Genomic DNA, 18,016 nt, shown 5'->3' with positions numbered 1-18,016 from the left:
TCGAAAATAGATCCCGTTTCTAATTAGTTGCGAATTGATATTTTCAGTTTTCTTCGACACAACATTTAATACATGTCGATTATTTATCATATTTAAGATGATTAAAAGGAGAGAGAAAAAGAGAGGGAGTAGAGGGAAAAAAAAGAAGAGTAAGAGAAAGAAAGAAAAAGAAGAGGGGAATCTTACAATATTTAAAAGTATAAAAGTAAAGATAATGAGTTGTATATTCTTTTTTATTTGTTAGAAAGAACTTTATTGCCCATTAGATATTTTGAGCAATTATGTAGGAATTCTTTTCTTTTATTTAATTTAATAAAAAAAAGGAGCTTAATCATGTTCAATGATAAATTAATAACATTACTTAAGAAATACCATTTCACAGTTTGCAAATATAAAGTAGTCTGTAGCCAAGAATGCACGTTTATCACTGCATTAGTATACAATATATGCATATGATTAAATTTTGGATGCCTTTCTTTCCGAATTGATCAATTCGCTGCATTACATTTGCATAACATTGTTAATGTCTCGAGATCAGTTGAAGTAATGAAAAAGTTTGTCATCAACGGATCAAAGCTATCCTGCATAAATTTCTGTAAATTATTAGAGAGGACGTATAATTTCCGAGATTCGTTATCGATAGCTATGTCCTGAGGAAAGACCAACGTTGTATTGTCCTGGGCCACCAATTCTACAAACAAAAATTACGGATGATTTTATCACAACTTTATGTTAAACATGAATTTATAAAACAGCCTATAATAATGATTTATAATTATTTATTTGTTGAATTTTATTAAAATATTTTTAGTTATTGTTCTTTTAACAGCTAAAGACGATGGAGTATTTTAGTGAAAGTTATATGCTTTACTATTTGTAGACTTTAGAGACATCTCTGATGAAATATATGAACTATATTGTGGATTATTCTAATATAAAATTTTGTCTAATGATACATATGGCGTGAAAAATATCTTATTTTTAAAACATAATATATGCAGGAGATTAATGATCCATTTTATCAGTTAATAAAAGATTTAATAAGTTAATAATATTTGATAAAATTTTTATCATGTAGATTTTATCTTGACAAAAGTTGAAAATAAAGAAATTGGATAAAAAGTTATTTTAATGTTAATATATTATTAAAAAGTTTATTTATATATTCATGCGAATGATTAATAAGCGTTTTATTATAAAATACTTACTGAATGTTTCTGGATTCAATTTTGTTATAATATTCCAACACGCGATACCATTTCTATTTATTTGAGTAAAATAGTTGATACATGTTTCCGGATCAATAATAGAAGATGGTCCTTGAGTCAACGGTCCTTTGGTGCCGACAATATGGAAATTATTATAAATCTCTGATCTTTTCGATTTATTGTCCTGTAGAATATCTGTAGGCACAGAAAATTCTGTAATACCGGACATGGAATGGAAATAAAGCACTCTATCTTCCATTGGCATAAATTGGTGACAATGACATTCCAAAAACTCCATCAGTCCACTGGAAGTTATAACCGCTAATACTGTAATCACCTACCAATAATTGCTAGAAACAGTTAAATGTATCACGAGACAATAAAATAAATTTTAATGATACTTAAAAGAATTCTAAATTAGTCTTTCGACTAATGACTTAAAATCCCGTATGATCTGTGGCTAATTTTCTTTTACATTACCGTTCAACGGATCAAAATGAAAGAAATGGTGATTAATCCGCCATGAATCGTTCTTTTCCCAGTTATATACTACTATGCCATACGTAGTTAGATCGCTCATATATGCGTATGCTTTATCGCATTGTTCAGGTGTAACATCGATCACAAGATCAGCAATAAAACTATCCGGCTTTATATCTGTATCCTTCAAGGTATATTTTCGTAAAATCTGTTAATGAATGAATGAGATAACTTGCAATAAATTCGAGATGTATATACAAAAGTAGTTTTTTGGAATCAGTATAGATTATGTAAATCCATAATTTTTTATGAATGATACCATGTTCATTTTCAAATCGATAACAACAAGTGTCATCGGTCGTACGACTTCAGAATCTCCCAAAATGTCGTTTACTCCTGTGTCAAGACCCCACATACGATCACAAGCATCGATTCTGACACGGAATATGTTTACGAGGCCATCAGGTGAACTGATATTATTTGCTTTAAGATCAGGATATGGTGTTAAGACTGGACTATCTATATAAGTAATTAAAGATGATGCATATTATATCTCTTTATCACGAGAATAAAAATATTTTGAAAAATCTTTTTGCTAAGTGTACATTTGAAATTTATTATGTCACTCTCGCGCGTGTATACAATTTGAATTTTTAAAGATTTCCTTAATAAAATGTTCTCTCATGCAGATAACGTCTAATATAACATCTGATTGTGAGAGAAATTTTTCAGCGTTTACATTATGACATACTGTTTCACTCCTTCTCTCGTTTTTTTCTACTGTATACAAATTTTATAATAAGTATTAAATATAAATTTGTGGACGCATTATAAATTTATAATATTTCTATAAATTTTTTACGTATATACATATATATACATTATAAAAATCCATGTAACGTATAAAACATATACATATTTTAGAAAACTTTGTTTAACTATATTTACTTACCCTCGTTGTCGTTCATTGAAAAGCTATTTAAAGTAGCTAAAACACCCTTTTTCCACCGTGGTATTGTAACGAACATTTTTTTGTGCCAAACAGCCAAACCTAATGGTACATTATTTTCTGGGATGTAATCGCCGGAAGCTTTATACTCATTTCGAACGATATCATTTGGAAATTTGAATTCGACCTGCTTCCACGAATAAACGGTATTTAAGGTGTGGCCGGTTGTAATGGTTAAGCAAGCCAGGAACAATAAGTAGAACATATCTGCAAAAAATAGATTCAAATTTATTACAAGCGCTTGCAATCTTTAGTTGATATATAATGTAAACTAAAATATAAAACTATCTATAAACAGTAAATAGGTTCTAATTTAAAAAAAAAAGATTAATTATAAAATTTTATTAATTCTGACGTAAACTTGAATATTGAATATCAAGCAACGCTCAATTGTAATATGACCACAAGTACTGTCACTCTTAAAAATATCGAATACAATAATGTATAATACATAATCCGTTATAATCACTACAAGACGTATCCTTTATATGGAGATGATAATGACATATGACATTGATTATGTATGTGTGATATTGGAAATACTCATGTATGTATTAGAACCAAGAACTGCATCGACGTTTCTACGTAATTTTATAAATATCTATGTTTATATAATATTTTACGTGTTGTTTGTTATTTTAACACTCTATTTTGACTCAAGATCTCAGTATTATTTTTATTAAACGTATACACATTCAAAAATAATTTTTGCAAGTATAAAAATTTATTTGTTAAATTTAATTAAAAATCGTAACATAACAATCTATTAAAATTTTTAATATTTATTAGATATTTTCTACTCATTTGAACATGAATTACCAAGTTCTTAAGACAAATATTATATACAAATTACTTTGTTTATAAAAATGATTACAATTCTATTTACTTATAGTCATCATGTAGTTGTTGAAGGACATTGAGTAAAAGCATTGAACCTTCATAAATTTTAGAATATTCTAGCAGAAAATGTTTCGCATAAATTATTTACTAAAAATAGTTAAATTACAGGAAACCTTTAATAAAATATAATAAAAGTTGTCAGTGTGTAATCTTTGCGTTCACATCTTTGTGTTTACATATTACATAACGAACTTGAAAGTTTTTCCATCCACTAATTCATCCAAAATTTCTTTTTTCTCTCATTATAGATAATACGAATTAATTAATTACTTAATGTTTAAGAATTTCCTAATAATAAATGTAATGTGTATATGTTACACAAGTTTACAGAACACAAAAGCTTGAATAAATCTGATTCTCTTTTATAAATAGTATAAAATTAATATGAATTATGGCAATCATAATAAGAATTTTAAATAACTCTATCTAAATTGTTTAATTTATAAAGTACTAAAAAGAGAAACAGAAAAACATATTTATAACATTTGTAATTTGTAAACTATTAAATATATTGTCTGTACAAAATTTCTTCATCGATAATATAATTTTAATCAATTGTTTTGCTATTATAATATTCTTTTAGTTAAATCTATTATTATAAGAATATTATAAGGATATTGACTCTAATTTAAAATGTCAATGTCAACAACATAATGGTGTAACACAACATAGTGTCCGAATATTCTTATTTTTAATTCTCCTTGGAGCAAGGTACAAATATAAGCTATTTTTTTCTAAGAAGAACAGGCTCTACAGGTTCTCATTCTATTTTACAGCGCTATGTATGTATATTTGCATATGAAAATGGAGATACATAAATTATTTTTTAATTATTATTGAAAAAGAATATGAAGAATAGAATTAAATTTTATATATATTAAATAATAGTGAAATATAATTTTTGTTTAATTTCACATAAACTTTATCGAAACAAAAATATTATATTGAAACATTTGTTAAGTGAAGTTACTTAATATTGAATATTATTATGCTAATATGTGAGCAACGATGTTTGAATCAAACATACATTATAATTGTATGTGTTACGCTAACTTAGGAAAATATAAAAATATGAAGCAAGAACGACATATATATCATAATGGATTTATCATTTATATTTAGATATAAATGAATATAATGATCAGAAAATTGTAAAGTTTCTTAATTTTATTAATTACTTGTAGCAATAAGGACTTTGTATTACGGATAAATTGCTAAATTTAGCTATTAAAATTTAAAAGAAATTTATAAAAGTTTGTACAAAGTTTTGTTGTCACTAAAAAAGAAAATTACTTCGAAATAAGATAAGATTTAAAAGATAAGATTCAATCTAAATTTTGTATTTTGAATTATTAATTCATAAGGATGAATTAATTATTCTAAATATTTGGAAAAACATGATTATACTTTTTATGTAATTAAAGTTAAAATACTCACTTGTTTGAACTGGTGAAGCAGCTTTCTCTGAAACGGTACAAGATGGAATGACGCTATAATACACTGTGATGGCTTTTATACCTTTTTCCAATCGTAAGTGTCGATAATTTCGGAATAAAAAAGTCTTCATAGAGATGTCAGATGAAACGTTGGATATAAATACAATCTAAATTTTAGACGAACACAATAACAAAGCTATATCTTTTTCAATTAATTTTAAATACAGGATTTAAAAAATATTTTTTAAAAAATGTTAATTGTTTTTTAATATGTTTCTTATTATATATATTCATGCTAATTTATGTTATAAATCTCTTTCGCTTCTCTTTCATTTTTACCATTCGTAATGCTCTTTTTTAATACTCTCATTTTTAAATAATTACTAGTAATAATTAATAAATTCGCTTACATCATAAAGATAAGATAGATTAAAATAAATGATAATTTTATATACAAATCAAAACTGGAATGGATAATTCGATAAATTCAATTTATCAACTATAGTTATTAATATATAAAATTGCTTATCAGGGTTGAAAAGTTGTTTTTTAAAAATAACTCGTTACCATCAACAAATCGAAAAAGTAACTTAGTACCGTTATTGTTGCTTGAGAAGTTAGTTAAAATATTTCGCTATTTTCTCTATTACATTTTTAATATTAAAAAAAGATCAAAAGAAACAAAAAATTTATTTTTTAATATTTTTTGTAAAAATATTAATGGAAACAATAAGATTGTATATTTAAAATATGCAAAATATCACAAAAAATTTAACAATAAAAAATTTTAAATACTCGAAGTGCAAATTAAAAAATTTTAGTTTTCCATAAATTTTTAAAAAATTTAGCCAAATTTTTACTTTTTTATTTTTCCTTACATTAAAAATTTTAACGTGATAATTTAAAGCTCAAAACTGTTCTCAAAATGTATGAAATTACAACTTACAATATTATGCACGTATTGTTTCTAGAGAGTTACGACGAATTTAAAAGGATATTAGATCTTAGTAAATTAATTAGATTATTAATACTTGAGCAATGATTTAATTTTTTCATTGAATTAAACTAATAAATAGATTTAAGTAAAAGAATACACTTTGTTGTCATTTAAATTTATTGTGTGATAAAGTTTGAATGACTCTTTTATTCTTCATCGATAATTATAGTTGTAACTACGTCCGCATTGTCCGAAGGTTATATCTTTAGTTCCTAGACCAAAAGATTATAAATACAACATGATAAAATCGTAAATTATTCACTTAATTTTATTTAATTGCGTAAATTGAATGGAAGAATTATTTTGCGTAAAGTTCAATTATGAAACAAACATAATCATTTCTAAGAATCCACGATAAAGAAAAAGTCTGGAAAAATTTAATACAATATTTATTACAAATGCAATAAAATATCTTTTTTTATGCATAATTTTACATGCGAAGACGTGGAAATTATCAATCATTCTGATATTAAATTACTGTATAATACTGTATATCGATGATATTATGATCGCAATTATAAAATTGGAAAAATTAAAAAACATAATATTGTTGATTTTAAGCCATATCGATTATTCAATAAATAGATATTTGTTTAAACATCTTGTCTATTTTACTTGAAATTATTAATAAATAGAAAATGCTTTTCTTATAAAAAAGAAATTTCTATTTATATATACATTGAGAGATCTTACATAATAATTACGTATACTTATTTATTTGGCAGTAAAAATTTAATACTTATAAAAAATTTAATACTTACAAACTTTATGTCTGAATTTCTTGAAAAACATTGATATAATTATATATTTTTCTAAAAATATTTATATATATTTTCTATAAAATACTTGTTTTAAATTATAATATGAATATGAGTCAAAAATATGTGTCAAAAATTTGATGAGGAATGATAATAAAACTAATTTCGCTAATATTATGAAAATAATATAATAAATAGAACTTTTAAATAATATATGCGTATATGGTTTACTTTATGCTAGCACTCGAATAATAGCATGATTAACCATTCAGATCACTTATCACAATTTGATATAACGAGTACACGCGTGTGTATATGCGTATGCATGGTCGCGCGCGCTCTTTTTCTGAAATTTATGTTTATTTATGACTTTATTGTAACCATAATTTTTCTTTAGAACGCCGCTTCTTCTTCAAAATTTCCACGTTTTTCTTTCAATTTATGCTTCCTGTTTATAAAAAAAGTAATGTGTTTTATAATTTAAATTAAATTAAACTCACACTTTGGATATAAATTATAATTTTAATGAAATTTATATTTGTATTCTATATACGAGCATACATTATTTTTTAAATAATTCGCACATTAAAAATACAAAGAACGTCTTAAATTTCGTGAATATCTTATCACATGTCATTATTTTATTTGCATTATTTATTAAAATGACGAAATCTTTCACGCGAAAATTGATAATGCATAAAAAATACCGCGATATAAATATGCTCATGTACAGAAAATATTAATATCTGAAATACGAAAAGTATTTTTTTTTATCACAAAAAATATGTATGCAAAACGATTGGTTTACTTACTTTCCAAATTCTTCGCCGTCTTGAAGTGTTTCTGGTAATGTACATTCAGCAGTTTCGGGTAATAATAAGCATAATGCAGATCCAATCAATGGCAAAATTCCGAATATAGTAGGTGGTAACCACGTCTCAATATTATTCTGAAATAATATCTACGATTGGTAATCTAGAAAACTTATTAGCAACTGGCGATTTTTGGGTGTTTGACGTAAAATTATTATTATCACGGCAACAATTTAATTCAAATCTCGATACACACAAATAGGAATTGAAATGTTATTTGTTAACATCTATATTTATAATCGACTTAATCAAGCTTACCAAAGATACTACGAAGGGTGCTAAGATAGAGCCTATTCTGGCGCACATGCTACTTGCGCCGATTCCTATGTTCCTCACGACTGTAGGAAACAGTTCTCCGGAGAAAAGGTAGACTGTTGTAAATGACACTGACATGCCGACAATACCGAGGCATGTCAAAAGTAGTCGTAACCATTCTGTATCTAGGGGAAATGAAAGAATTATCGCTGCAATTTTAAATGATTCATAATCATCACTTAATAAATATCTTCGATTATCGTAAATTGCCACTTAACAATAGAATGGAACTTTGTTTTTGTGATTAGGCCAGGGATTGATTAATCTTCAGAAGATTAGTCAATCATCAATCAATAGAGAGACTTTGTTCAGAATGGAAAATACTTACTTTAATAGAAAGTAATGGTAATTATCATGATTAGATTAAGAAAAATTTTTATGCAAAACTCGTTCCAGTTTAAAAACAAGAGGAAGCATTACAAAAAAATATAATGATGAATTATAATTTAATAAGATTTCTTACTGTTTGAAACGATGATTAAGAATAGACAGGCCACCCCACTTATAGAATTGCTGCAAATCAAGGTAATTCGTCGACCCAGTGTATTCATTGCCCACCATGCGACAAAATTTCCAGGAATCTGTATGGCACCGGATACTGCGAAATTAATAAAAATATCGCCACCGACTTGGCCAATATACTGTGATATGCCAAACAAACCCATTCCGCAAACGATCCAATTAAAGAAAATAGAGAGTGACTTTATTCGCATGTTCGGCGTGCGAAGCAAGTCGAAAAACGAAGCCTTGTAATCTAGCGCAGATTTTTTAAGGTTCTAAAATATATATAAAGACAAGTGTTACAATTTGTCAAATTATTTTAATAAAAAAAAATTGTAACTCTTACATGATGAAAACAATGTTTCCTAACTATTTCGGGAACGTCTACATTTTCCACATTATTGATATTGACTGCCTTCTGCAATATCTCGCACGCTGCTCTCTGTTTTCCCATAGCTAGTAACCATCTGGGTGATTCGGGTATTATCCACCAATAACTTAAAAGAACAATAGATGGAAGTGTGATGGCGATCTGTAGATGTTGCCAATGTCGAAACCAGAACGCGAGTCCTGCTAGCGACATATGGCCTAAACTGAATGGAATTTGATATAAAACGGTGATGGCAGCACGCCATTTTGTACCTACTATTTCCATACCTGAAAGATATTAAAAGAAAAATGTTTATTATTAATTAACTATTTATTAATTAACTTTTATCGATAAAGAAATTTGATTCAATGTAACATTCAAATTGACGTGCTAAATATTACTTTCCTTTGATTGCGCGTTTAATTAATTAGCTAATTTGATAACAGCTTCTTATATTTATAGATCCATATTCAGAATGCGCGGCACTTTTATCAGGAAACACGGCAGTGTCTCGGCACTAAGACAAGTGCAGTATGTCACAACACGAGACAATGTTCCTTTACGATAAATGCGCGTTTTTTTATGTCTATAAATTCTACAGTAAATTCTACAGTACACGTAACATGAACTAAATAATGCTAAATACACGCTAACATAAAAACGCCGTTCTAAATACAGACCATAAATTTTATGAATTAAGAGCTACTTACAGATAACGTAACTAGTAACCATTGTGCCGCCAGTAGCTAAGGCACTTAACAGCTTCATCAGTAGTAGTACGTAAAACCAAGGTACTATAGCACATCCAATACCCGACAAAAGTTGAAGAATAATAGAAATCATCAGCGGTGTTTTCCTGCCATATCTGAGATATTCGTGTACTTTTCATTTCATAACTATTTTACGGTTTAGTTATAACGATTTGAAATTATATATTCAATATTACATGCATTCACCTGTCTGCTAAACTGCCGAAGATTATGTTACCAAGAAGCACTCCGAACATAAGAATAGATTGTTGGATATTCGCATAATGCGTTCGATCACAGACAAGATTCCACTGAAATGCAATAAGTCTTTTTCTCTTTCTAAATATCTTTTCAAATCAGTAAATAATAAAGAATTTTGTGCATGATTATATATTTTATAAATTTTTATAAATACATTTGTTGACATTATAAAACAATGATTTTCGAACTCATAACACATTTACCTGCGATATGATAGTCTCGGGAAATAGTTTTCTGTCGTACTCCCATTCTGTGCATTTTATCAGAGTACCATTAAGATTGACCGTACATTGATCCTTGGAGTATTCCTCCGTAATAGAAGGTTCCGTACAATTGTAATCTTGATGAGGTGCCATAAAAACGATTGCTAATTGATGCCATGCTACCGGAAATTTGATCAAAGAAATCGCCAGGCAGACGATGATTTGCCACCTGCCAAGATTGCCAATCGCAGTCTGCACGGCGTCCACATTTGTGTCAGAATCGACATGATCATCCTTACCTTTAGGAACTTGCTTGGCATTCATATGTGCTGCAATTTAGGAAGATCTCTTTTTTTTTTATTTATAAACTCACTTTAATTTCTATTAATCAAGGCTCTTAAATTTTTATCTTGAGTTATGACTTCGATCTCGATGTGAATTCTTGCAGAAAAGATTGTTACTTTCACAAGTAGGAATAAATCACATATAAATTATTTTCCCTACTTATGATATAAATCAGACGACAATTAGTGAGAGATGAAATTTAATACAATTATTAATAATCGTAGAATACTAGGATGTGCCACATTCTTTTTTTTTCATGACAAAACATACGATGGAAATTTTTATCGCATGAAATTTTTATCTACATAACATATTGCTTTTGAAAAAATATTTTGCGCGTTATGTGTATACATCGTAATTACGCTCAAGACTTATATTTGAGTCTGGTTACAAATTTATTGCAATTCAATGATAACGTCGATTTACAGCTTCTTAATTAATTTTGTATAATCAGACACCATCAACTACGTATTATTTGATAATACAAAATTATTTATTGAGCTTTATAAAAAAAAAATGTTATCATAAAATTATCTTAATATTATCTTAATATTAAATTATCTTAATATTAATAATTGTTATTTCATGTAATAATCGTAATATTTATGCAAACATATTTTCCTATAATAAAAATTTATTTAATAAAATTATCATTTTAATTCAAAGATTGAAATATCATTATTAACTTCTCTAAAAGAAAATCTGTTTCTAATAGGATAACTACAGTATATACGCCGCACCTATCAAAAACTTAATTTATTAAGTATTATTATTTACTATGTTTAAAGTAAACAAATTATATCAGTAAAAACTTTGTACTGTCTACTATTATGAAAAGAACATTAGAAATCCGAAATATTTATATTTTGTTTTAAAAAATGAACTTTTTTGCATTTTTGCCGTATATCCCATAGGGATGGGATATATGATTACTCATAGGGGGAAGGGGAGGAATGTATGGCTCATAAAAAATTTACAAATAATGCATATAAATAAGACGTAAAATGATACATAATAACTTATAAAATGCGTTTTTAAAATTTTGTTAAGGAATAAGAATAATAAATATGTATATGAAGTAATAAATAATAATTACAATCTTCCTAGATGTATTACAAGTGTTATGACATGAGGTACATATTTCATGTAATGCGTTTATGTAATGCACTGTGTGTATTTAGTGCACTGAATTCAATCTGCGCACTTTATATGCTTTGGCCATAAATCCCGCCTGTTAAAAATGCCATATATCTCAAACAGGTATACTGGATATACAAGACAACAAACAAAGAATACAAGAGCAAAGTACTTGTATTTGTTATACAACATACTTTACTACTCCTCTACATTCATGTATCACGAAATAATCACTAAGCACTCTTTTGCACGTCCTACAGTAATCATTTTATGTAGATTATAATTTATGATGGCGTTACTTACACACAGATAAAATCGATTCAACTTACAATAATTTCATTAATATTAGCAATAAGAAACTGAAATCATAACAATACTAATATAACATAAAGGCATGTAACAGAGTAGTTGCGGAAAAATTACTCCCATTCCTTCTATTTTTTTCTGACTTCTGCGGCGTAAATTCCAGCGCGGCATATTTGCCGGAGTTACCCTACACATTTTTTTATTTGATGGAAGCAACAAAGTTTTATAATCATTGTTCAGTTTTATAAACATTATGAATCCATTAAGTTAATGAAACAACTTACATTAAAGTATACTGAAAATACATTTACTGAAAACGTATCTCTTTATATAGACTTTATTTGTGCAACTGATAATTTATGATTACATCAATATATTTGTAACGATTTCAAGAAAATTTTTTCGCAATTACTCTGCCTTTACACTGTGTTAAGTAGCGTCATCATAAATTATAATCTACATAAAATGATTACTGATAACATATATAATTATGAAAACAATTGCGCATTTACATAGAAAATTTAATCAAAATTGACAAAAAACAAATCTATTAGTTTATAGACAGAAACAATCTATGATTTTCCTCGTTCAGCACTAAAGAATTGAAATTAAATCATCAATCCGTAATTATTAGGCAGTTGCGTAATAAAAAATTTAACCTCGCTTGTTCATGACAAATGATTCATAAATATTTATAAATCAAACAATGCCAGTTCTTTTTTTCTTACAAATATTTCCAAGTAATGAGATCTCAGAATAAGCAACTGATGACTTTCTTGATATTGTATAAATAAATTGATTTATACATACACAAAATGCGATAAAAATTTATTCGCATAATCTGTGATACAACTTAATTTTTTAGTAGTATACTAAATTTTTAATAATATAATTGTTAAAAATTAAAAAAAATTAATATCGATGAAGAAAGACATAGAGAAATTATAATTAACATTTCTTTTTTTTTTGAAATTAAATCTTAACTGTGCTATGCAAGTGAATTTGAATCGAAATGCGTCTTACAATTGATATAAACATTGCTGACAATCATTTTATGACATGACAATAGGGTCGATTTATATAGTAATAAACATATAAGTACATTATTATGTGTTGCCGCGTAAATGACGGTGAAACCAGTTCGCAGAATGAAAAACGCTAGAGAGTGCATGTAAACCATAAAATGCATGCTAACCTCGAGACATCAAGAAGACAACCTTCGATCTCGGACGCTGCAACTTACATCGACATCCTTCTTCGGCGACTCGAAAGGTCAGTTTTACCTTTCAAGCTGCCAGGTCTTCATCGTGCGATACAGATTTATTCTAACGTTAAAATATGTACACGACGATAATAATTCAAATTTTAAAGATAAGAAACTTTTATCAAAATTTAGAGTTAGCTTTTGCATTGCGAAAAGGAAGGTTGTCATCATTTATCACAGCTTTTCGTGCTTTTTTTTATCATATTTTCTCACTATGATTTAAAAACATTTATATTTGAGACAGATGCTTTATAGTTTATAATATATTTTAAACATTTCATTATTCTAATATATATTTCTTTTAAACGTAAAGATAAGTTAAACATATAACTTATCTTTTTCAATTCAAGATTTAAAACAGATTTAAAAATCTGAAGACAAGTTTTTTGAGGTATACAATGACACTGTTCGACAAAAAATAACACTAGAATGAGCTTAATCATTTCTATAGTTTTTTGAACGTTAAATACGAATTTGGTTTCCAATGTTTTATCACGTTCCATCCAATTTTGTTTTATCACGTTTCAATTTTGAAAAATTTGCAATTAGTTATAAAAAAGGTAAATTTTCTCATATTTTGTTATAAAATAAAAATAAAATAAAATTCTAAAAATTTTCCTGAATAAAATTCCATAAAATCTGGTTTTGTTTGTAAAAAGAAAATTGTAAAAAGAAATCTCCCTTAAAAGTTCTAGCTTTTCTCTCTCCATATCTTTCTAGGTAGTAAACATCCTAAAAATTATATTTTTCAAATTATGTTCATTTAAACTTAAAAATTTCTCTAAAAGTTGCTGAATATAAATCCAATATTAAAATTGACAAATTCAAAATCACGAAAGATTTTTATAAAGTGCAACAATTTGGATATTTTTAAGATTTGACTCTTGCAGAATTTCTCTGGCATGTCACATATCGTAATAATAACATGACAAAATAGTTAAAAATAATTCTTTTTTTTTGTAATTGCAAATTTTCCAAAAGTGTGACGTGATGAAGCAATTTGTCTATATTGAACATCCAAAAAATTAGAAAAAAAAAGACTAATCTCGTATCTGTGTTCAAAAACAGGCATCTATATACATATAACGATAAAGCTTATTTTCAAAAAATTTTGAAAGTATTATTATATATAAAATATTAATATAAAAGATGCTAAAATATAGTAAAATAAAATAAAAGGAAGACAATAAAATGCAAATATAAAAATAGTATAAACATACATTTGCATTTAAAATTTAACTTAAGATGTTAACAAAATCTATGAAATTAACTAAAAATTATTCTATTTTCTTAAACTCTTCAAAATGTTCAAATTCTATTTAATATACGCAGATAAATTTAATTCTTATTTCTATTGGATCGGATTTTATAATATTCATAATTGTTCTAATTTAATTTATCAAGAAACTTACCATATTCGGAAATATTTGCTTTTGTTTTCTTCATATCACTGTCTGCTTCTACGTTCCGCTTTTATCTTTTCTGTTCGAATATCTGTAACATTGAATAGTAAAAAACATAAATAACATTGCTAAAGATATTATATTGACTATTCATGTCATATTTGTGTGTTCGCTATTATTTTTTGGACAAATAAAATAATGGACATATATAGACAGTTCATATGTACACGTACATTATTGTGTTATTATATTTTCCTATTTTTAATCTTTTTCCTCCACCTTTCACCTGCCTACTTCTTCTATCTCTCCTATTTACAGTTCAACAAGAAATTTTATTTCGCAATAACGGACATTTCTTGATCCGCTACATACTGTAATAAAGTTAACTGGATTAGATAGTAGGTAAATAAATAAATAATCAATAATAATTAATGAGAAGAGGGTATGAATTTAGCTTGAAAAATATTTAAATGAAAAAATATTTCAACAACTTCTGCATTTTGATTATAATATCTACGATGACATTAAATTGATGAAATTAATTATTAATATCAATTTAATAGATAAAATTTAATAGATAAAATTGTAATTTAGTTTTGCAAATACCTTATAAAAATTTATAACTACGTTATAAAAAAATTAGATAATAATCGTTTGATACATAAATAAATTTAATTTAGTTTAATTCACAAATTAATCACTATTTATTATAATTATATATATTTTGACTTTTCTAGTGACACATATATTGTAGAACCGATAATCTTTAATTCATGGATATGTATATATTCTTTACAGTATAGAATAAGCCTTGTCACATTAGCAGTACTTTTTATCTCATTTGTAATCAAAGATAATTTCTAGTTTTCTTCAGATGTTAAATAAGCCGTGACATAAATATGCCTCAGCAGAGAAGAGATAGACAAATCAACGATTATAGTTTATATAATTAGAAAGCGCATTTTTGGCATTTTAGTCTACAAAGCTGCAATTTAGTTTGAGCAAAAGACTACATTGCAAGACCAGATAATAACCAGTATATTTGAAATATAAGTGATTGTTTATAATTTAGAAAAGTAATTATTATTATTCATTGCGATTATATTTCGACTTTTCTAATAAAACAGAAATCTTAGAACTAATGATTAAAATCATGGATATGTATACTTTACATGTATGTAAGCATACATATGTATGCTTTACATGAGTATTTACTAGTCTTGTCACACTAGCTTTTCATTTCAATCGCAAATCATCGTAAAGATGATTTTTAGTTTTTCATTTTATTTGAAATTTATTTATGTGTGAAATTTCTGCATTTTATATATAAAATTCAGAAATTCATCCTCAAACATATGTATATACTCAAATTTTAAAAAATAAAATCGAAGAAAAGGCATAAAGTATTGAAAAGGCAATTAAAATGAACAAATGATTAAGTTTACGACCAATCCTGAAAGATACCGTGGTCGTACTTCTATCATCTCGCGCGTAAAATTTGAATTTGTCTCAATGATATTAACTGTGTAAATGTAGTTTTATCATCCAGCACCTTGAAGAACAAGCTTTATTAATACAACCTTCAATGTCGCAATGTCTTTCATATTTTGTAATATTGTTTCTTCAATTTTTTTATATTGTGATAATTCCAATATTTCAACGATTCATAATGCATTTATAATGTGAAAATAAATCTTGGCAACCAATAACAATGTAGTCATATAGAAGAAAGATAAGACATTGAACCTAAGCGAAGAGAAAGAAAAACAGAAATGGAAAGGAAGGAGTAAACCCCGTTATGAAGGGCACAGAAAATACCGGCGTTCAAATGACTCTTCTTACAGATACTTCTCTTCACTGTTATTACCGTGTTATTACTGTTATCACGTCTGATGCAGCCTAATTATGATTCACATACGGAAACGCGATATGTACTCACAAAAATTTGCAAGTAAATTTGTGTAGACACTATTAATCTGCACAGTTCGCATTTTTTAAACTCGTAAATAAGGTTAAGAAACATGCAGCCGTATTTTGTAGAATGCATGCATTTCTCGACGATATTTCTCCATGGCAAGTCCACAAACAATTCAAGAAGAGGATATATTGCGAATGGAATTTTAAGAAGTAAATAAATATTAAATCCATATCTTTAACTGGACTTTAACAGAACTTTAATTTTTGGCTATTATACATAAAAATTGTTATAAATGTATTCTTTGGATACATTTTTACGATAAAAAATAAATTTGTTACAATGTGTAAAAGAATCTTTTAAAATTAACACAAATATATGTAAATACACCAGATTCTAATATTAAATTATATAATGTAAAATCAATTTCTATTTTTTTATTCAAACTGAAATACATATTATCAATAAAATTATTATTTGGTATTCAGAAGATTTTAAATTATCTAAATTATCTAAATTTGTCGAATATTGACAAAATTGAAAAAAGATTTATATAAAAAGATATCAATACTTGTGTCACGCAGATACACACATCAAGATACTACTAATCGAACGATGCAGCGCATAAATTTGAATCACGCTTACTTCGGAAATACGGTTGACTTAAAAACTCGAAAGCTGGAATTTGCGCACACGCGTAATACTCTCACTATTGCGAACGTTATTAGAAAATATATTTATTCGTGTTCTCGTGCGAAACCGACAGCTCAAGCGTAACGACTATCGTATACTCGGAGACGCAAGTCAAGAAAAGTCTTTCAAGCCGCTTGTTCTCCACCGAAGAGGAGGGATGTCGGCGCCAAACGTCATGTCGGGACGCGGCGCCGTTACATAGGACTGCAAAAAAACACATCGAGTTTGCAACCTGCAATTTTACGCGCGAGATGATAGAAGTACAACCATAGTATCTTCCAGGATTAGTCGTAAAATTAATCATGGTACATTAATTACGGATTTGTTCATTTTAATTGCATTTTCAATACTTTATGCCTTTTCTTCGATTTTATTTTTTAAAATTTTAATATATACATATGTTTGAGAATAAATTTCTGACTTTTATATATAAAATGCAGAAATTTCACACACAAATCAAATATTAATCAAATGTTAATATATAAGCTTTTATAGAAACCCATATATTGTAAAGATTATTTCCAATAAAAAAATTATTTTTGATAAATTGTCCGAGCACGCTGATTTTTAGTAATTTAATTATAACAATATTAAAATTGCATAATGCATTATTTAATGAAAACGGTATAAGAATTTAAATTATAAATCTTATTTGAATGCAATATGCAACACAACATCATAAATCGTTTTAATCGGTAATTATATACTGATGTTTAAAACGATATATTAATAAGCATTATTTGAAATATGACTTCAAAAAAATGTTTCGCAATGCAATTGATGAAACTTGAAATGATACTTCCATGTAATAATCCAGCTGCAATTTACATAACTTGAAGAATGTTTGAATATTTTAACATAATGAGTACTTTTGTATTTAAAAAATGAATTTTA

General features: G+C 26.9%; 2 protein-coding genes across 2 annotated transcripts; both read right to left on the bottom strand.

Moving 5' to 3' along the window:
- Positions 1–212: 212 nt before the first annotated feature.
- LOC108693631 (protein yellow-like) lies at positions 213–5,091 on the bottom strand. The gene is given in 7 exon segments (XM_018202667.1): positions 213–691; positions 1,209–1,461; positions 1,463–1,545; positions 1,689–1,896; positions 2,008–2,207; positions 2,641–2,904; positions 5,035–5,091. Coding segments are annotated over 6 exon segments (1,209 nt in total). The 5' UTR covers positions 2,903–2,904; positions 5,035–5,091; the 3' UTR covers positions 213–488.
- A 2,505-nt stretch (positions 5,092–7,596) lies between these two features.
- On the bottom strand, positions 7,597–17,192 carry LOC108693630 (organic cation transporter protein-like). Its single transcript, XM_018202666.1, has 9 exons — positions 17,075–17,192; positions 14,524–14,605; positions 10,060–10,388; positions 9,803–9,906; positions 9,557–9,711; positions 8,823–9,133; positions 8,439–8,751; positions 7,919–8,100; positions 7,597–7,737 (listed from the first exon to the last, which is right to left on the bottom strand). The coding sequence occupies exons 2-9, from the start codon at positions 14,555–14,557 to the stop codon at positions 7,597–7,599; spliced, it is 1,569 nt and encodes a 522-aa protein (XP_018058155.1). The 5' UTR covers positions 14,558–14,605; positions 17,075–17,192.
- Between the last annotated feature and the right edge of the window lie 824 nt (positions 17,193–18,016).

The sequence above is a fragment of the Atta colombica genome, unplaced genomic scaffold (assembly GCF_001594045.1).
Source record: "Atta colombica isolate Treedump-2 unplaced genomic scaffold, Acol1.0 scaffold96, whole genome shotgun sequence".
NCBI classification, from domain to species: Eukaryota; Metazoa; Arthropoda; class Insecta; order Hymenoptera; family Formicidae; genus Atta; species Atta colombica.
Note: the sequence above shows the minus strand (reverse complement) of the source record. Positions and strands in the feature narration are given on the sequence as shown.